Here is a 22,818-nt window from a genome sequence, read left to right as displayed (position 1 = left end):
ATTTCACCACGAAGTCTAAAAACGAGTAAAATTACATTCCTAATCATTGAAAACGATATATGCTTGGTCGAGACTACTTTTGACTCTAGATTCACCATTAAACAAGTAACTGTATTACGCAATGAATTGCTTTAAAATAAGGATTAAGACTTACCAGTTAGTAAAGCTTGTGTTAGTGTATTCTAATGTACGTAATTAATATTGTTGGGTCTTGTGTTTATTAAAATCGAGCGTGCTATTTCCAGTTGAACGTTAAATTAAATTGCTTGGTTTCTCTCCTGCCGATGTACAAACAGCAAGATAAAACACTGTAGCAAAATATTAACATTTTAACATTTCATCTTGTACGTACAGAGCCTTTATATGTGTATTTTGCATGTGGTACCTTGCATAGTATGTTTTCGGGTACTATCCTTACTCTCAAGTATCACTTTGAAGAGACAAGATGCATATACAAGGGGTGTGCGATTATGAATTATCAGCACTCATTTTCTGTTCACATAAAATCTTGAATTTCACAATTTAAATAATTCTAGTGTATATATGATCATTATGTATATACAGAGCTAGTGTTTATTTTCCGCGCTTTTCTGGCTGTTATTTTTCGTTTACATATTATTGTAAAAATAAAAAGATACTTCGCTTACATGCTAGAGACGTCAGAAACTTTCTCACTGAAAATTTGTAAATGTTTTAAAAGAAATCGATTGACTAAGGACTGCTAAACAAAAAGTGTTTGCGCCAGAAATATGGTTGAATGAACGCTACTGAAATGATCCTCCAATCCTGCTGTATGCTGCGTTGGTGCGATTGAAATTTTCAACGTACGTGTGTCACTTTCAAAGAAAGAAAGAAAGAAAGAAAAACCCTGCAAATTGCTTAGTCAAACTAGTCTCTGACTACAACTGAATTCCATGACGAAAGAAGTCAGAAGTCCTCAATCGCACGTTCCATGGCTTGCTCATCACGGGAGTTTTCCCCCGCCAAGAAATGATCGAAATACCAAAAGAGATGATAGTTGGGGGGAGGGACGTCATTGGAGTACGATGGGTGAGGAGGTGTTTCATATTGCAACTTATGTAAATCTATACCGTTGTTTAAGAGTACAATATGAAGACACCATGCCAGTTATAACCTCAAAACAGTTATATATTGCCTCAGTTCGCCAATTTCTATTTTATAGCCGTTAAAACGTAAAATGTATAATTCATTGTATAAATGAACACACATTAAATAGAATTGGTTTAGAACTCCATATGTTATATATAATATAAATATGCCATCCACATAAGAACTAAGTCACAGATGTCTTTATAATTCGGCGTTCTAATTAGTTATCTCTTAATTATTAGAATAAAGAGGTACATAGATACTGTACCATTTTTCTTAGCAACTGAAATCAATATCGGTTCGTTGTCACCGACAAGTAAATAACACAAATGAACACAAAGACTTGAAATAAACAACAAACAAATCAATATTAATTAAAACATTTTAAACTACATTTTCCCTTTTTCCTGGTTTATGCAACATTTGTAAGCACGTTTTGCCCTAAAGATGGAAATACATAAATCGTTATCGTTGCACCGTTGATCATTACTGGATGCTTGCGGAAATTTATTAGTGCGTTTCATGAAGTTCATCACTAAGTTCACATTGATGGGTTTGCCTTGACTATTGAACACATGATGGATCACACTCCACTATAGAGCAACATATTAGCAACACATTTTCTGCGGTTGGAGAGATGGTTTTGGAATCCGTCCCGGACCTTGATGACGATCTAACCATTGTCCTGACTGTTTTCGATTGTCAGCAGATGCATTTTTCGTCAGCAATGGGGACTCGTTATCCGTGCAGGAAACCTTTGCGATTATTTCATACACTCTTTGAACGGCACATCTCCAGACGGTGATCCTTGTTGTTCGGCTTCAACTCATGTGGTACCCGTGAGTCCACTTTTTTCACCTCACTATAGCACGGAACCACTAAACGACGGTATGGTGTATGCCTAACTCGTCTGCACTTGCACAAGCACTTTTCCGAGGGTCTATTTCCACAGTGTTCCTTAGGAATTCATCAGAAAATGCTTTTGATCGGTGACTGCGGGGACCATATTTTAGGGTTGTGTCACCGTCACGAAATTTCACAAACCAAAGGCATAAGGTATTCATTCCTGGTTCAAATTCACGGCGATGTGTTTCGCAGTTAAATATGCAGAATGTCTTTGTTTAAACTCGTAAAGGAAAATCACTTGCAGTTGTATGTTCTCCATGGTGTTATTTCACACGGCCCTTTTCAACAGCATACTGCATCTTGACTGACTGGGTGCCCCAGTCTGATTTTTAAATATGTACGAAGTGTGTGACTTGTACGTATGGCTTTGGTTCGTTCTTGGGTTGCGTTACAGAGAGTGATTTTCCACTAGACCAAAAAAAAGCATTGGGGCCGCGGTGGCTCAGTGGTAGAGCGTTCACCTCTGGTGCATGAGGACCTGGGTTCGATTCCAGCTCGAGCCAAGTGAACTTTGTGGTGGACAAACATCGTGTGCGTGGGTTTCCTCGGGGTTCTCCCGTCTCCTCATACTTTCTTCATTCCACCATTTCATTCATTTCTCATTATCTTCGTCTCCATAACCGTAGGATGTAAAACCTAAAGATTTCAAAAAACGTACATTTCAGTTGCACCAACCTAATATATTTGAATATATTGCGCAATGTAATTCTTTTCTATTAGATACCAAAATAAATATGAGTACCCTTCATGCTTTGAGTGTAGATAAACATTTAACCTCATGCTCCATTATTTATTTAAAACAGTGAGAAAATAATACAACAATATGTGACCGCTAGAATCATAGATACTCGAATTCTGTTTTCTCGGCTGTCGTGTGGTGTCTTGATCATTGAGTTGTGCTGCCAGTAACAAAACTAATTTTTGTTCGTTTTAACATTTTATTTTCACAACTTTTGTGACCACCTATCTGCTGACAATTTATAAAAGTAATCCGACAGCTGTTGATGTTTCAGGAGTAATCTTCTGGCATTTTATATACAATTATTGGTTTAAAGTTATTTTGCTGATATTCTTAAAATAGCGCATTACGTTCCCCTACTGTTGTTCTTATTTATTTTCTCGTATGAATTCTACAGCGCCACCTTATTTATAGCGTTCGTACGTTTTACAATACATCATCACAGAGTAACACAATATTTTAAAGTTGTATCTTTATAATTTATACTATGAATTGTAGAAGCACAGAAACAATAGAATGGAGTATGAGGACTCCCAGTTTTGTTGTAGTTTGTTGTTTTGATTCGTGAGTATAGTATGAAATACTAGTAGATTTTTGACAAAAATATCATGAATATTTCACGCTTTACAATATATTAAATATATTTATGTGAAATAAGTAACTACTGGAAGTATTCTATATTACACAACGTAAGCACTTGGCATATTTAAAAATATATATATATATTAATTAAAATTCGGAAATCCATGAAAATATTTAAATTGTTTCGGGCTTATGATGGAATAAATTTAGGTTTTAAAAAAGGAAGAAAAATGTCTATACGTCTATAATGTTTTTTAAGGATTGTCTAATGAATCTATACTCCTTTTATAAACTTTGTGTTTTGCATGTGCTGATGCCATAAACTAAGCTCATAGATTTCTGGGCTATAAGAAAAGTTCTGGAAATACCTTAATTTCGTAGCATTTTGTAGATAATAATAATATTGTCTTTGCATTATGCATTAATGTGCGAAGAGTAATAAAGGCGGTTAGTTCGTGTAAAATAATTTCAGAGGTGTATGTATAGCACACCAAATCATCTTAAAGAGAAATATCTACGGTTGTTGGATTACTTGTACATTTTGCGAGCAGAGAGGTAGTTAGTAGGGATTGAGAAATAAAACACAAACAGATACTTATCAAATGGGAGATAGGGGTCAAATTCCCTCCAGTCTAGCGGCCAGATCTGCTTTGCAGTTCATTATTGTCACATAGTTCATGTTGTAATTCAGGATGAAGTAAATCGTCAAAGAAATTGAAATACTCGTAATGCCTCCGCTTGTCTCCGACCATTACATCCTGCATCAAGCTATATACATGATTTATTGAACATCTGTGAAAGATTTTCGGACACTGAAAGAAAGGATAAAAGTCCAAGTGATAGAGGACATGAAGTTTGAATACTAACTTGTTCTGAGAGCAACTAATGGAACATATGTAGAAGTTTCCAAATGATTATTTATTTATTTATTTATTCAAGAGATTGCACGTGGTTTGCTGCAAATTGTAGTACTCATTTTTTTAAACCTGATCAGAGAACTTTTTACATGTGCTGCACTAGATGCTATCAGAACATCAAATCGGTATTCAGTCTTCTTCATGTCTTCTGTCATTGTCGCTATTGTACATATTAATCTTTCTTTTAGTGTTCAAGTATCTGTCACAGATGTTGCGTAAGTCATGTATCTAACAACCCCAAGGAAAGTTGAGTGGAGTTGATTTTGAATTTAACGTCCCTTTCAGCAGCGAGACTATATGAGACGAGACCTACTGATTAACGTGTAATCCGAACCACTTGGGATCGCAGCAGCCAAAGTGTTTGTTGCTTTAATTCTCCCAGTGCATCGCCCAGGGATGTTTCTCCGAGAAATGTACGAACAAGATTACTTCAGTGTGGAGATAAGGTATAGCACTTCGTTGATATAGTTGTCAGCTAGTCATTTAGGTGCTGTGCGATTTATCTGTGTGTCTAAGAATATGGCTACGATAAGAATTGCTTCGTGGTAAGAGAAAGCTAGAATAACTTTGTCTTGATTAGTCCACATCACACATTAATGTTTGCGCTGTCCTTTTCGTATTCTAAAACAACGTGCTGCTTTTCAGAATCCTGGATACAGATATGTTTGTTTACTCTACCCGAGGGGTGAAACCTTGTTTTATCCTAAAATACATTCGCTGTAGGTAACTGCTGTCACTTTCAAGTTCTGCCAAGTTCTTACGGGTGAAGGGTGTGAGACGGAGACTCTCTCTTATTAGGATGTGAAGAATTTGCACTTATACGTAATTGCAGATGTTTGTTTAAAATCTGGTTTGCCGAGATGTTTGTTTAAAATCTGGTTTGCCGCTTCTATCGCAATCTAAAACACTTCCCGTTTCAATGAACTTAGTACATTACTTCTACGTGCTCTTAATATCTGACGCCCATACACTCTCCTGAACATTCGTTTCACTGTAATGAGAAATTTTGTTTCGTAGTATCGCAACATACACTTCCATTTCTTCTGCACGGACGACATTTTTTAATTAATGGAATGTAGTCTGCGATCAGGTAGCAACACCGTGTAGCAGCATATAATAGGAATATTAGATTAAGTAATACAGCAAACCACATATCTCTGTCTTGTGTGGTTTGCATGTTATTACATTCTTTTCATGCACTCAGTATATGTATAAAGGAGGTAAAGAATGTAGAATAGATAGATGTGTAGAATAGATAGACGGAGGACGAAATGCTACTTTTTACATATATACATCATTTCCTTTCAGGTGTTGCTGGTCCAGCGTTCATTCAACCTAACGTTAGCTCGATTAATGCATCCATTCATTCTGTAGCATTTTTCCCTTAAGTTTAGATACATTATTTTTTTATTTTTCACTACAGCGTTCATAATTATATACTGAAATGTTTCGAAAATTCTGGAGCCGCGGGGTTCAGTGGTATAGCGCTCAGCTTTGCTGCGTGGGATCCCTGATTCGATCCCAGCTCGCGCCAAATGGACTTTGTGGTGGCCAAACAGCCTGTATATGGCTTTCTCTGGTTTCTTCCGTTTCTTTGCATTTTCTTCAGTCCGCCATTTCAGTCGTTACCATCAACATTGTCTCCGTTAGCCTCGGTCACAAACGTAGGACATTAAACAGAAATTATCCTTATCAGAGTGAACCGTATATGATGGCAGGATTAATTCTTAATCAGCACTCCTTGTAAGAATAATTGCTTGTGGAACGAACCTTATGGGTGTGTTCTTGAAAAGATCTATGTGAAGGTGCTTTTTCATATATGTGTATCGGTGGCTAAATTGATCCCTCCTTTTGTAGAATTTTGGACTTCATCTGAAAATTAATGTCTTCTTTTTTCTTCCTCTCTCTCTGTTGTTGTAGTCCCTTCAGACGTCTACGACAAACAGCTCCACAACTGTTGTCAAATTTGTAACTACTGCACAGACTGTTACTACGCAAAAAGTAGTAACAGGAACACCTCAGATGACTAAGGTAGTGGTCGTATGTATGGCAAACAATAGTGGCACAAATAATACGTCAGTTGTATCTCAGGTAAGAATATGTTCCGTCAACATTTCAACCAACTGACACAAACACAACGGCCGTGCCAGTTCTACTGTGTGTTGTAACTTTTTTCTTCTAGTTTCATTCATTTTATACACTTCCCTCGTTCTTTTGTTTATTTGTAAGGTTAGTAATAATAATAATAATGTTTGTTCTATATTGTACTTATTATTATTATTATTATTATTATTATTATTATTATTATTATTATTATTATTATTATTATTATTATTATTATTATTATTATTTAATCACATGAATGAGATACTATAGACTGTTGGATATAGATATAGATATTATATCCAGAAAGTAGTTCCGGTTTTAAAATTGAAAACAAAAGTAAAAAGTTTTCTTCATATAATTCTTGCTACTTTGCATTGACGTCCTGGAAACTTTTCTTTTTTTCACCTAGTCATTCTGGTAGATGTAACTTATTCAGTGAAGTATTCAGTAACTTATCGTACTTTACAGCAGATTTTCATATTCCTTTATGTAATTTTTGTTGCTGATCTTTCTTCAGTTTCCTTTAACTCTGTTTATGGTACATGGTTGGTTTTAAGGAGTGCTTCCTTCTGCGAACCATTTCCGGTTCAGTCCCCATAATTTGCATTCGTTGAACAACTAAAGATTCTGCCAATTCCTTTCACTATCGCAGTGAAGTCTTTCACTATTATTCATTTGTATTTATTTCACGCCTCTTTTTATACTCACAGCATAACAGCGTTGAATTAAAGAGCTAGTTCTACGTATGTTAAACCCTTCCAAATTCCTTCAGTTGTGTTAAAAATAATAAAGTTGGCTATAGGCTGAATGATTGATAAATTCAACAAGGAAGCGAAAGTTAAGTGTCATCATCCACTTTTCCCGCCCTGTACAAAACTTTTTAAAGGGAAAGGTACTTTGCTCTTGAAGGAGAGCCGAAAAAAAAAAAAAAAACTGAAAGTAATTTGAATTGATTGGTGTAGAAATGAACCGTGTTTTACTTTTTTCTATTATTACAAGGTCATGAAGAACAGGACTTACTAGTGTAATGAGATCTTTTCTGTCTTCGAAAATTCTACTTCTATCAAGTTTTAAATTTGTGAAGACGCGCACACAAAATGGGCGTTCTCGTGATAAGATGAAGAGAAGTGTAGACTACCATTGATGTGTGACAAGGGAGTATAGCAAGGATAGCATTATGGTTTGTTTTCATTTCTAAAACTGGTACTATTTTCTGAGAAGTCATATAACAGTTGTGGCTTTATGTAGATATAATATTTCCAAAGATAATGTGTAATAAAATATTATATGTCAAAAGTAAGTATGGTAGACATGAGAGATTGAAAAGAAACTTTCTTCTTCTTTCTTCCAGATGTAATAAAGTACATTTTGAAGACACTAATAATTTAGTGTGCGTAACCAGTAGATCAGTATAAAGGAAAAATGTCATATTAGTTTTGAGTTTTGCTGTAATAATTAAAAAAAAAAAAAAAAAAAAAGCAAGTAGCACAAAACGCGTACGTAAAATTGTAGACTATTGCTTTAACACTAGTAAAATGTTTTCAGTTCTTTTATTATAGCCCAGAAGTGTGTAAGCTTTCCGTCATCAATTCACTGAATAGGAGTTATTGACCTGACTTTTGTTTTCTCGTTATATTTTGTTTTCTAAAATATGAAGCATCTACATTTTGAAACTCCTATTTATAGCTTTACATTATATGCTTATTACAAAAGTCGAGTTGAGTCCAAAGTTGGTGCACAAAAAGAGATGATGGTAGGTGGTAGTGATCGCAGGGTAATGTCAGTCGAGCATTTCGAACGCGTTACACAAGCAGTTCGAAAGCCCACAATTTTAACTTAACATAAGCAACGAGCCCGAGTGACACATAATAGGTGTTCCGGTAGGTAATCAGTCGTAGAGAACTGGAACGTCTGTCTCAGGTGTAATATCTCACTCTCGCGGTAAATCTTAACGTTACTGGGCGATGGTCATTGTCGGAGCCCAACTGTTGATCAGATGCCGTCCTGCTGTATAACTTATGTGCTCGATAGAGTTTTCGATCCGGAGATATAGGAGGCTAGGTAGAAGTTTTATACCGAGTGCAGCATGCAGTTTGCTGGACCTTATAATCACGAGAGAGTCCGTAGTAATGTTAAATAGTATTTAAACTGGCACTTTTGTCTGCTTTTATATGCCATACCTCATTTAGTACCTATATGTTCTCATTAAATATTTAGGGAGCCCGAAATTTATTTTTGCAAGCAAGCCTGTATATAATATCGTTACGCCACTGTGTGGATGATAGTAGAAAAATATAGTGTTACTATCACTATTTAGGAAAGAAAAGTGGGAAAGTATTGTGTAAGAAGACTGTTTTCTTTCAGTTATTGTTATTCTGCTGAAGGTGTGACTTTTTTCGTCTTAACTCGTTAGCTGTAGAATCTAGCTAAAGCGGTTCGAGACAATACAAACAAACAATATAAAATCGTTGGTTTCAGAATCAGTACGTTTGCAGCACATTTTGTAAGTTGAGATTTCTAGCAGTTTTTCAACCCATAGTTCTCGAACTCTATAAATAGATGCTCTGTTTTCGAGCGTAGAACACTTCAATAATTATTTTCGTACATTCATCACCGTCTCAGGTCAGCAATGTCGATTGGTTTGACGCAGCATTCCACCTTTCTTCATTCTGAGCCACACTTTTTTATTTCTTTGTAGCTTTTTTTCTCTCTATATCTTGTATTATGTGATTCGTATATTTCAATCGTGACCTTTAGATATTTTTTCCTTCTGCAATTCTCTCCATAGCTACTAGTGTGATTCTTCCATGTCTCATGTGTCCAATTATCCTATCTCGTCTTTTCGTAATATTCTTTATTTACTTTTTTTTTTAATCATTCCAATATTCTCCTCATTTGATACCTTCCGTCCATCCAATTTTCAACATTCTTCTATAGCACCACTCTTCAAAGATTTGATTCTCCATTTTCTCTCTTCTTCTAATGTCCATATCTCACAACCATACAATGTCACACTCCACATATGTGCTTTCATCAGCTTTTTTCTTCAGTTCTATGCCGATGCATCCACGTCCGTTTAGAAGCTTTTGTTTTTCTTCAATGCTTTTTTTTTCTGAATTACTCTGGATCTTACATCCACCTGTTATCATTTTATTCTCTAAGTAACAGAATTCCTGTACTCCTTTCACCAGGTTATCTCCTATTTTGATTATCATTTATCATTTTTCTTGTTGTTTGTCTTCTAGTGAATCTCATAACTTTTATTTTGTTTTTGCTAATCTTCATGTTGAAGATTGTTAGCGACAAAATCTAACTGGAAGAACGTGTTTTTAAAACCGCATTTATTAGAGCTTTTTTTTTTTTTATCCCTTTTAATTCTTTATTTTGCTTATTTTGATTAAAAATAATAATATTCAAACAAACAGTACTTAAGAGGATTGGGGGTTAGGTAGAAAACAATATTAAATTTTCGTAACTTAGGAGTAGTAGTCATTTCTAGGTTTTGTTAATTTTTCCGTAACAATCATTTTTAATTCCATAAGAGATCACAATTATCAGTTCTATACGAGATCGATTATTACAAGATATAAAATGAAATATACATAATATACACACAAGTGCATATGTATATAATAAAAGTTAATTCCTTATGTTTTTGTATGTAATGTTTTTGATTATATATTCCATTTTTTTCTGTTTGTATCAGGCAGTTCCTGTTTTCCCTGCATACCCTGTACCTTGTCCTCCATGGATGAACGATGTTCTTTACCAATTAAAGAATCCTCGTTAAATCCTTTCCAATACTTACGTACTTAACGTATTTACCTGCTTGTATGCCTGTGTGATAGGTAAGAGTTTTCTTTTCCAGTGCATTTCATATATTACATAAGGAGACTTAAATAGTTCATGTATATACAAACTCTAAGAAAACATATAAGTTTTTCATATCATGTTTTCCTTTTTTATTTATTTATTTATTTATTTACTTTGTGTGTGTGTGTGTGTGTGTGTGTGTGTGTGTGTGTGTGTGTGTGTGTGATTTTGTGTAATAGTTCTTATTGTAGCTATTACATTTCTCAAAAGCATGAGGCCATAGTGACTGATTGGTGGAGCGTAGGGTCCCTGGGTCGATCTCAGCTTATGTCAAGTGTGCTTTGTTGTAGATAAACGCTGTGTCCGTGGGTTTTCTGGGGTTCTCACGTTTCCTTCCACTTTCTTCAATCTATCATTTTCAGTCATTCTCACTATCACCGTATTCTTTAATCTGAACTGCATAATCGTGGGACGTCAAACTAAAAATCTAATTTTTTGGGACTTCGGATCTCACTTTAATAGTATTGATCCTGTCCGTTACATCATGTGTGTTAAATGAGTACGCAAAGTCAGTGTTGAGTTATTTTTACTCGCCTAATGTTACCAGATTTACTTGGAATCTGTAACGGAACCTACTGGTACAATGCTAAGAAAAAACGTATTGATGACAGCATTGTCGGAGGAAAACAGACATTATAAAACGCGATTACTTGTAATACCAGGGAATACAAATTGTTCGTGCGAGTTGTGTGGATACTCAGATTTGTTCAAGCGGTGAAATAGGAAATTATGGTGCAGTGTCTTTTGCTGACGATGTAACATAGGGTAGAGTGTTCAGGGGCGAAAAAACCAGTGGAGCATAAGTAAAGACATCACTGATGATGTTTATTTCGTCCAGTATATTATCTAGGCTATGGATGTTGACTGGGATGGAAATATAAACTGGTATGTCAATGTTGAATATTGTCGGTTTCAGTTGCCCAGCAATACCATTAACTGTTAGCTAGTACCAGGTGTCAAACAGGGAAGCGCAGTAAAAGATATTGCTTGAGATCTTGTAACTACTGATTGATGTATCGAGGCGCTTGCTGTGCATAAGCATCTGCATAAGTGCATGAAGATCCTTCTTTGCATTCCTTTAGTAGCGATCGTAAGAAGTTCTTAAGAAGAAGCATGGTGGTGGAACTTGTGGTGTAGACTTCAATGCACGAGCACAGGAACTATAAAAAACATATAAGCCCTGTTTCAATCTTGACAGGTCTCCAGACGAATCCCTGTCGAAGAGGCTCTGAACCACATTCAATCCAAACCCATTTTTTTCAGCATTCTCGAACACAGCCATTATAAATTTTTGTTTTCTTGTTTGGAGATTAACATTCCTTTCAGTGCCAAAGCTATATGGTAATGGCAGTGTAATCTTCGCGCAGTTGCCTTCATACGGTTGCCTCTAAGCGTGTAGATCAATGATACATATATATATCTTCAGCTGTACAAACACCACATGATCTGTATAACAAGAATCGTGGAATGTTGTGATTTGGAGCACTCCATTTAGGTCGGGTTCTTTCTTTGATAAGGTCAGGTTAGGATAGAGTCTGATAATTCACGAGTCTCTACCTGACACAATATAACCTAGTTTCGATGTAAGAAATTTTGGAAAAAAGAACAGGTGGACTGATGCTGCGAGCTAGAATTTTCTGATCAGGAATAGGTGGATCTGTGCATTTGAAACCGTAGTTTGATAGTCCTGAAGATTAAAGAATTGTTCTTTACCTCTTGGTGATTCATTCTTTTTAATGTACTATAATTCCTTCCCTTTCAGAGATAATGGATTTCGTATTTGAGAAGGAGAGCATGAAGTATTTTCGTTGTTAAACGGACATAAATCCCATTAAACAATTCTGAGATGCCCTTTAGTGATGCATTACTTTTAGTTCTGTAAAGGCTAGAGATTGCCCTCATTAAGGAGTGGCGAAAAAGCCTTTAACATTCGTTGATCGACTAATGCCATATGCTTTCCTGTATGAATCGAAATTAGTCTTACGAGGAGAAAAAACGCCGTTTGAAACAGTTGTGCAATCAATCTGTAGGTCTCGTCCTGCTGCCCACACTACAAAATATTCTAATTTGTAATATTTAAATGGTTACTCCTTATAAGTTGCATATAATGCCTGGTATTATTACTAGTGATGTTTTCCTTCTCTAATTATCATATAGTCTAATAGTACTAAGCCTTTTGGCGTTAGTGTCCCAACTTTCAGGGTATATGAATTGCAGCGAATCAAGCCTAACATTGTTTGCTGACAGTTGAAGCTAGTAGATATGGAAAAAGTATTAGAATTCTTATAATGAAACATATGCGTTAGTATTCTTATTTCGAACTTACTATTTCCTAACCGTTTCTGTGCTGGTGTGGGCCACAATTTCATGGTATTCTGATGGTCCTGTAATTACTTTCAAAGAACAAATTACTGTCAGGGATTATGTAAACATCTTAAGTGACCATGCGCAACCTATGGTATAGATATCCTCTAACAACGACGCAATTTTCCAGGATACCAACGCGCCAATACCCAGGACTTGGTCTGTTCAGGTGTAGTTTGAGAAAAATCAGAATTAACTTCAATCTCTCAACTTCAGTAGTGCCAAATAAATATCTATGGTCAGATTTATATCAGAGACTCTGGTGTAGATTCCTCTTTTATCACTGATGCAGTTGAGTTTTCATTGCATGAACAATGGTCCACTATTTTTCTCGAACCGATTCACGAGTTATATGTCTCAATACCATCTTTATCTCCTCTGTATCTGTTGTAGCTACTGATAACGATTCCTGATGTCCTTCACAGATATATTCCAATTGCAGCATATATTCGATGTAGCTAGAGATATATTAAAAGTAACTCATTGGCCTCGAGAATATTATGTCACAGCCATATTGTATCTTGTCGGACATATTATTCCTCATTACACGAGAAAAAACAATAAAAATGTGGTTCATTGGGCGCTTGGATGCAAACGAGAATGCCATTATACTATGTTGTATCTTAAGTCTTGAATTTACTGTAATATAATGTAGGACCTATATTTAGAGTGTACAGGTATTTTATACAGTCAGATTGGATAGTGTACTTAATTAAAAATATAATATAATACTATGTTATTCCTCTTTCTTTCGTAATGTAGTTGCAGATATTAACCACTGCAGACTTAATGTCCGAACTTGCAGACAGTCAGCACCATCAGTCCGCTATTAGCCGTTTTGTCCATTAAATCGAAGAATGTGTGTAGATAACGATAATAATTTACCCTCACATCATATGTCAGAAATAATGGCATTTAACTCGATGAATGATTTACTTTAACTAGAGAATAAATAACATTTGTTAATTATTAGTCATATCATTTAACATGTCACCAAATGAGAAAAGTCTCCACTTCTGTAAAGATTTTTTTTAAGATACGAGGGACGTGCAAATTATATTACCTTTAATATGTCACATCTAACATCACGGTTTTCATTATCTGTCGAGGATATATCCATAACGTTCGACATTAGTAGATTGTGGTTTTAATATGTATTATATATTATTTTTGTGTTACATATTAAATTTTTCTTGTTTGCTTTTAGGCTGGGCAGTCGAATTTAGGTGTTAAATCAGTATTCATGCCATCTCAGGTGAAGTTGGAATCTCAAATGAAAATGGAACCACAACAAATGAAAGTGGAAGAAGAATATCAGCAGATATTACCATAGGAGTTAATAACTGACTTTGTACTTGAAGAATCTTCTGTCAGTGAACTGTAAAAGCGTACAATGAATTTGAGTTTGTCATACACTGTGCTACGTTTATAATTAGTACTAAAACGTATAATTCGACTTTACTGAGTGCAATTTCTTTATGAGACAGGGTTTGGTTTCTTTACGTATTTCTTCCAGTTTACAAGAAAACTTTCAGTGACATTCTATGAAAGTCGATATAAACTGCATAGATTTGCATAAATAATATCGAAACAAGTTTTATTTTTATAATGTTGTCATTAGTATTTGAATGAAATAAAGTTTTAGTGCATAGTAAATTGCCTGGTTTTAATTTAAACATGTATATGTGATTCTGGATAAAGCAAACATGCTGGCGCTGCCGACCAAGAAAGTATATTGTCTCCTGGTGACAGTGATAATGTTCAGGGCATCAACTCTCATCCTTGTTCTTTTTGGCTTTCCTGACCGGATTCTGAATATGTAACAAATCTGTGAGGCGTTTGAAGTACTAAGGGCGAATTCAATATGTTGAGTTGGCCCTTACTATCCGGAACGTCTCTTATATTGAGTCTTAAGTTTCGCGACTTTTGAAGATAGAGAAAAATTAACTGCATTAAACTTTCATTCGTTGATAGAGAACAATTAACTGTATTAAATTTTCATTCGTTGATAAAAAATCCACATTACCACTACAACAAACTGATATTACTCTGTACTTCTAATACTTCTACGACGACGAATGATCATTTTTGGTACATATGTCAAGGTAAATCAGCATCTTCATACTACTGTTACACCATTTTGTATCGATTATGATTAATACTGTACTGCTACTTGTCAGCTACTCTTCAAACCAGTATAGTCAGCCATTGTCTATCTACTGCTGCATGAAGATCTCTCCAACTCTTCTCCGTTACCATCTATCGTGGTCTATTCTTTCCTAGATTAATCCGCAGTAGTCCTGGATTTCAACACACCACCTTATATGAGAAAGTTTCCTAGGTCATTTCTTGTCTCCTTGTCTCTTGTCTATTCAATCAAGAACTGCTTTTGTCAATCGGTCATTCCTTCTTGCAATATGTTTAGGCTATTGCCGCATAGTGGTCGAAATAGCAAAAAAGCTGAACAAAACCTGAAAAATAAACTCTTGTGACTGGAACAAACGTCTATAGTCTTTTAGTAGGGGAATGTCCACTCTGTATAGAACAGATCTCTTTTTCATCCTGGCATCATTCGTGCATGAGAAAACACCTGTTGATAGTGAATAATTTGCCATCCTTGTAAAAAATGCTTTTCGTCTGTGGTAGTATTACGGAACTGTTACTCTTAAGTATGTTGATAGTTATGAAATGTTAAATATTAATGTTGTTGAGCAGAACAATGGCAATTCTTCAAGGGCAATAGCAGGCCTCTGAGGCACTTCGTATGCCCACTGGGAGCATTTTCACAACACTATATTCAAAATCAATGCTTTTCCATATATTTGTAGACTTTTAAAATTTTCGTAGCGAATCGAAGGTTTCATTTTCATTTTAATATTTTCCGTGATCTCTCAATTAATAATTTTTGTTAGAATTAGGTGCTCCTACCTGCTACCTGGCAAACGAAGCGAACTTCAATGAGTCTGGGCGCGCGCTCAATGCTCACAGAGACTGATTGCTAGTGCCGTTGTGTCGTGTCGTCTTGCCACCTAGACAAGTCTTCGCGCACATCGTAAATCGCTGGAGGGTTTACTATATCAGTAGCTCCTCTCCCAATAGAGATGCTAAGTGAAAAAGCTCAGAAGTCTCGAAACAGACTTCCGCAGGTATCGCGAGAAATGGTGCGGGAAAAAGTCTAGAAAAGATACAAACCTAGACTTGCTACATTATTTTCCCCTCCATCGTCTGACCCAATAATTTCATCGCTGAGACCCAGTATGCACCAAATCATAACAATATATAGAACGAAATGCTACAACTTTTAAAATAGTCATCGCCAATTTTGAGTATTCAACATTCCTGCCGTCATAAATAAGTTTATTTTACCAACTATTACAACAACAACAACAACAACAAAAGACCTAAGCAAAGTTTTACCTAAAGACAGTAATATGTTTGAAATATTCTGCTCAAAATAAATCATTTTTTAAAATTTAAAAACAAGTTATTAGAATGTAGTAACTTGAACTAATACACAAAGTTGGGCAAGATTTTACTTTGTGCAGAACAATAAGTGTAACGTTAAGAATTCTAGTATATTTTAAACCTGACTTAATTAACTTTAAATAATCTAACGTAGGCCAACCACGTGGAAATTTGGACCAAAAGAAAACTAGCAAGATTCGGTTGAAACGTTTGGTAAACAGTTTGAAGTAAGTTTAATTTACGTTAGGTTAGGTTAGGTTAGCGTTTATTTACGTAATCGTCGATTAGGCCACGAACTAGCTCAGCACCGAACATACTCGTGTAGTTTTGCCTTGATTTATCTTTTGTGTTTTCAGAGTCTGACGCACATCATGCCGTCAACGAATTTTCAAGAAAGGTGGAAAGATGAATTTCCCTAGGTAAAAGAAGGGAAGACGAAGTTAACTGCAGAATGTGTGTGGTGTCATACCACATTTTCGTTTGGCACCATGGGACGTACAGCTCTTACCAGTCATTCAAAGAGCAAGAAGCATCAAAACCTTGCAGCGACTCGACAGAAGACTTTCGCAATGACATATCATTTCCCAACAAAACCTAAAGAAATTTCAGATGTTTCTGCGTCTTCATTAAATGTAGATCAACCTGGCACCAACACTGGTCCTGTTCCATGCTCATCCAGCGAAACATGCTCTCCCACTCGTAGGTCTACTTCGACCCTGGACAAATATAAACTAAAAGATAGAGTCACACAGGCGGAGATTTTGCGGTATAAACGAAGTGATGAATCACAACTCTTTACGCAGTGCTGAAAGTAGTGTTCTTCTTTTCACTAGGATGTTTCCGGACAGTGCAATTGCTAGCGAGATGAAATTGCACAAGGATAAAGTATCATATAGCATCGTGTACGGATTGTGTCCATACTTTCAACGTGAACTTAAATCCATATTACAAGAGTGCGAACATTATGTCATTGGATTTGATGAAAGTTTAAATAGTGTTGCGCAAAGAACCCAAATGGATGTAAGTGTACGCTTCTGGGACGATAACACGAACAGAGTCAGAACACGGTATTTGAATTCTGTGTGGGGCCGCGGTGGCTCAGTGGTAGAGCGTTCACCTCTGGTGCTTGGGGTCCCGGGTTCGATCCCAGCCCCTGCCAAGTGAACTTTGTGGTGGACAAACACCGTGTGCGTGGGTTTTCTCGGGGTTCTCCCGTTTCCTCCCACTTTCTTCATTCCACCATTTCATTCATTACTCATTATCGCCGTCTCCTTTAGCCTAACCGGCATAACCGTGGGACGTAAAACTTAAAGATTTCATTTCATTTTTTTGAATTCTGTGTTTATGGATCATAGTACAGCTACAGACCTACTACAAGGTTTGCAGAATGTATTGCAATCGCTTGATCCATTTAAGCTTTTGCAAGTTTCAGTGGATGGGCCAAATGTAAATTGGACGCTTTTACGGCTAATGAAAGAGGAACGTTGTGCCTCCCTTGGTACAGACGCTCCACAGCTCCTTGAACTTGGCTCGTGTGGTCTGCACGTTGTTCACGGTGGTTTTAAGACTGGCATACAAAAAAACTGGATGGGATTTGATTTCTTTTCTTAGAGCCTTGTATAACTTGTACGAAATGGTACCAGCAAGGCGTGCCCAGCATTCTGAAATAACAGGTTCGTCATTGTTTCCACTTCCATTTTGCCATATTCGTTGGGTAGAAAATAAGAAGGTAGCCAAGCGAAGCCAAGAAATATTACCGCATGTGAGAAAGTATGTTGAAACGGTTAAGGGAACAGACAAAGAACCCAACTGTTAACAGTTTCAGAATAGTAGCTAGAAATTTGAACGACAAGTTGCTCTATGCAAAATTAGCGTTTTTTCAATCTCTTGCTGAGGACTGTGAGCCTTTCCTGACTGAATATCAGTCAGACACTCCTATGACTCCATTTTTACATGGTAGCCTTACTCAGTTATTGAAAGTATTGATGTCTCGCTTCGTTAAAAAAGAAATAATGGACAAGAAGAGTATCAATGCTATTGATGTTATGGAAAAAAGTGAAAACTTATATATTAATTAATTCGTATCAAAGAAATTGACCTTGGGTATGCAACTAGGTCAGCACTGAGGAGATGTACAGAAGTTAGTGAAAAGGAAATGTGTTTCCGAAAGCAAGTACGTGAATGTTATCAACATTTAGTGTCCAAGCTGCAGGAGAGGTCCCCGCTAAAATATTCCCTTACAAAAGCGCTGACGTTTCTTAATCCCTTAACCGTTGGTCATTCACAGGAAGAAGCTGTTAAACAAATGAGAGCAACGTTCGAAATTTTAGTGCAGAGTAATATTGTCTCAGCATCTGATGCAGAAAAGGCAGACAGAGAATACAATGCTCTAGTAGATCAGACACATGTGCGGGAGAAAATGGAGTCGTACAAAAAAAATGAACACAGAGTTGATGACTTCTGGATGAGTGTGTTACCACCAAATGATGTATATCTGTGCAAAATAGTAAAGATATGCCTAATTCTTTCCCATGGTAATGCAGCATTAGAAAGGGGTTTTTCGGTAAACAGGGAAATAGTAGTTGAAAATTTGTCAGAGGATTCTTTAGTGGCGCAGCGTGTAGTGTATGATGCTGTCAATGAGGCTGGTGGCATACAAGCCCTTCCTATCCCAAAGCAGATGATTCTATCAATGAGAAATGCATACGCGAGATTCAAGGAAGCCAAAGAACACCGCAGAAAAGTGATGTCAGAAAAAGATCGCAGGGCCGCTGAAAAAAGAAGAACAGAACAGAGACAAAAGGAACTTGAAGCAAAGAAACAAAAAATCGTAAATCAGTTGTCAGAACAGGTTGCTACCGTAGAGGAGGAGATCAAAAAATTGCATGATTAGATTGTTTCATTGCACACATGAAGAAGGAGACATTCTATGATCAGGTAAGAACTTGTACACTTTTTCATTACATTCAACCTTTCCTAATTTTACGAAAAATTTTTTTTTAGAATGAGTCGGGAAAAATTTGGAAATGGTCGGGAAAAGTCTGGAAAAAGTCGGGAAATTGCTCAGAGAAATTCGCTAGACACCATGTATTAGGAACAGTTGTGCCTTTATAAATCAAGGAAACAAGCCGGTACCTTCTAACTTGGAGTGTCGTCCTATTTATACTGTGCAGAACTTAAAAGTTTCTGGTGATGTTGCGTGCTCAAATGTGGGTTCTCTAATGCAAGTGAATACGAGTTTGGGGATGAAACATAGTAGTTCAGAGGGATTCACAGTAAAAGATAGCATTATAAAAGCAGAATTATTATCGTGTATTCAAAGTGTAATGCAGTACGTCAATGCACACTGTTGCTGAAGATGCACACTGTTGCTGGAGACATAAATGTACGATTCTGGAGTACCTTGAAAGTGCAAGTGTCCACATGTTATTTGACGTAGCTTTTTTATTTTTAAAGGGAATTTTGACAGTTTTTGACCTTTTAATTTCTTTCAAAGATACGCTTTCACCCTTGAACTTAAAAAGAGTGGGTGGTCCTAATGTAAACTTGACATTTCTGCATATTTTCAAAGTCGGATATTAAGACGCAGCTAAATTATTCTGTAATACTTAGTCAAGGAAGTGGTGGGTTACTTACTTCGCGTGCAACATTTAAGGCTGCAGTTGAGGTAACGAACTGGAGACTCGTTGAATTTCTAGGAGTTTTGCTTAATTTAAAGATGTTCAAACACACCGTATCAAATACACTCCTATGGAGGATCAGAAAATTTCCCAGCGAAGTTTCGTTCTGTGTTGGGTTGAAAATAGTAGTATTGCAGCGAGCCATTTGACTTTTATTCGTATATTCTGTTATATATTCGATGTATAACAATATCATCACACAGTTCGAATATTTTTTTCTATTTAAAGATTTATCGTAGTGTAACGCATACAAAATATGGTTTCTACCTACTACAATAATAACACAAGGATTACACACTAGTTTCGGTCACTTAAAATGCACTATATATCAAAATAGTTATTAATTGCTTCACAGCAATTCAATACACTTCTATATTATATGTCAACTTGTTAAATTATATATTGTTAGTTAGTTATAAACAAATACCAGGTAACGAAAACGGTTACTGTAGCAACCAAACACTGTCCTAACGACGAATAAACATTTACCTCTAGCGACAGAAACATAAAACATTTACAAATCAAGATTAGTCATGACATTTTTATAACATTTCTTCTAATTTGTAGCTAGTGCCAGATAAAATGTGAGGGCTGATTAACAAAGATTGAGACTGATTATTGTACCGCAATTTCCTTTGTTGCCGAATGCCGGCACGTTTGATGGTTGAAAGAGTTGGGTTTCATGTATACTCTCACTAGGTGGCAGCATTGTATCGGTAGGTTGGGAATAATCCGCTGTGTTTTAAGCACTGCTTCCATTTCGCCTCACAACGTGCTGTGTATATGCATACAATGGAGGTTACACGAGAAGAACAGTATGGAGCAATAAAGTTTTGTTTTTGCTTGAACCATACAGCTTCTGAAACATACATGAAACACAACTCTTTCAACTATCAAACGTGTCGGCATTCAGCAACAAAGCTGCGGTACAATAATCAGTCTCAGTCTTTGTTGATCAGCCCTCGTAGCATTTTTGCCCTGAATATTAAATAGATGAAAGACGTAAATACATGTTATCGTTTTAATCGTGTCAGGAAGGATAAAGTTCCAAGTTCTTCGAGCTATCAGGTCATATTAGGCACGTTAGAACATGAAATGCTTACTCCTTCCGTCAATGCCAAGTTAAATGCATTATGTGTATATAATTATTTTTCGGGATCAAACTAATATTTCGTTAAATGTGGGAATGTAAAATCAAATTTATGCTGTATTTGTTTTTAGTTAGCCACTACAACATAGGAATTTACTTATAAAAAATCAAAACTTTATCAAAATAATTCATTTATTGTTTTGGCAAAAGTTTTATCATGTTAACAATCGAAAACTATATAAAATTCTTGAATAATTTCTTATAATTCAAAGTTTTAATCTACTGTTAATAATGTCATGAAAGTTGTATAATGTAACGGTACAAATACATGTAACTGTGTATCAGCTAAATTTCCAAATCATTTTGAAGAAAATATATCCAATATTTGGAAACGAAATGTAGATCATTAATTTCGATTATGATCAACTGAAGAACCATTAGTAAGTTGCGGAAACCATCTTTGAGGGGTATATTTTGTGATGCATCTCATGATTCGGGGAAGATCTCCGATACAGGCACTTGCCGGAAGAACAAATTGCTATACTCTTTAACAGCCCTGGACATTGATGCCTCGATTGTTGGCCTGATTTCTTTGTAGATATCGGCAGCATTGTCATTCAAAAACTGGTTCATAGTGTCCTCTGGAAATAACAATAAGAAAGATTTAAAATGTTATTTATACTTACTATAATATTTCTGGCGTTTTAAGTTAAGGTTACATTTATACATTATTGTTAACGCTTGTGCTGATGTAGAAGAAAAGATTGCATTCGCGAAAGTCACACGTGCAAAAATACAAGGCTAGCTGCAATGCCTTTTTATCTGCGTTAACAAACATATGATACATTTGGGATTTGTACCAAATACAAAACAGAATTTTACAAAAATATAGGAAACCACATATATTTTTCCTATTTTCGCAAATTTTGTTTACAAAAGAAATCTACATTATAAGTCACTATCACTTCATTAAAACTATTTTTGAATTAATTTTTACACAGACTAAAGAGTCTTTCCATGAAGATTGTGTAGTTAAAATAAAATTTAAAGAGTAAGTACATATACGAGTGAATCGGGAATCGAATGCAGATGTCAGGCTTATCATACTCATGCGCTAATCAGTGCGCTATTCACTTCGCTTCCTGACTAATCATACATTTTCACTCCCTGAGGTATGTGCCGAGAAGTGAGAATGCGTGATTAGTCATGAAGCGAAGTGGATATTTTTATACACGTACTTGTAAGACTAATATAATAATACCGTATCAAACGCTACAACTAATCTGTCCTTCGTGGCGAACCAAATTTCCAATTGATTCACCACAACCTTTTTGTTATTTTGTAGTTATTTGTTGTTTTGTTCTGTGTTGTTCTTTTAAAATATTTCACAATGATGCTACATGACTAGTTTACGTTATCAGGTAATGCAGATCTGAGCGTAGGAATATGAAGAGGCCAAGTTAGTTGTCCATGTAAATTCTGATATTTATAGAATTTTTTCTAAAGTCAAATAACACTAGTTAACAAATTTAAACTTTTTGTTTGTTACATGAGAAAAATCACCTGATCTTAAAGGAACTTTTTGCGCTGAATTCGAATATGCACTCGGTTTCTCTCCATCACGTACAGTTTTCCCGTAACAGAGGATATTCGGGAAATTCCCTCAAAAATTTCCCTTTTTCAGATATTTTATTCCCCTAGCTCCTGTCCCCTTACATATAGTAACATAGAAATTATACCTAAGTATACCTTGATTTATATTTAATAAACCCTAAAAGTTTCGTAAAAATCGCTTTGTTCTTTCTAGAGAAATAAATATATTTGTATGTATACTGTGTGCACTGTTTATTGCACCTGATAGTAATGCTTTCAGATCTCCTGAGTTGGGGTAAAAACGATTTGCTTTATTACTACAAACACAGACATAAAAATGAATATTTACAATAGTCAACAACACACTTGTATTGCTCTCTGTAAATTAGAAAC

At 35.8% G+C, this 22,818-nt stretch overlaps 2 protein-coding genes across 3 annotated transcripts in view; one reads left to right on the top strand and one right to left on the bottom strand.

Annotated features, from left to right (window-relative positions):
* Window positions 1-14,253, top strand: part of Taf6 (TBP-associated factor 6) — an 87,576-nt gene extending 73,323 nt beyond the window's left edge. The window contains exons 11-12 of one of the 2 annotated variants that reach the window (XM_081769393.1): window positions 6,175-6,345; window positions 13,805-14,253. In XM_081769393.1, coding sequence (XP_081625519.1) covers window positions 6,175-6,345; window positions 13,805-13,930 — 297 coding nt within the window. In that variant the 3' untranslated portion in view covers window positions 13,931-14,253. The remainder of the gene's footprint in view (window positions 1-6,174; window positions 6,346-13,804) is intronic. The other variant, XM_081769394.1, reaches the window with a different exon arrangement.
* A 5,809-nt stretch (window positions 14,254-20,062) lies between these two features.
* LOC145693420 (protein takeout-like) overlaps window positions 20,063-22,818 on the bottom strand; it is a 37,864-nt gene continuing 35,108 nt past the window's right edge. The window contains exon 6 of the mRNA XM_081769391.1: window positions 20,063-21,473. Within this exon, the coding sequence (XP_081625517.1) occupies window positions 21,319-21,473 (155 nt within the window). The 3' untranslated portion in view covers window positions 20,063-21,318. The remainder of the gene's footprint in view (window positions 21,474-22,818) is intronic.

This window comes from Thermobia domestica, chromosome 8 (assembly GCF_964235325.1).
Source record: "Thermobia domestica chromosome 8, izTheDome1.hap1.1, whole genome shotgun sequence".
NCBI classification, from domain to species: domain Eukaryota; kingdom Metazoa; phylum Arthropoda; class Insecta; order Zygentoma; family Lepismatidae; genus Thermobia; species Thermobia domestica.
This window is presented reverse-complemented; position numbering and strand designations above follow the sequence as displayed.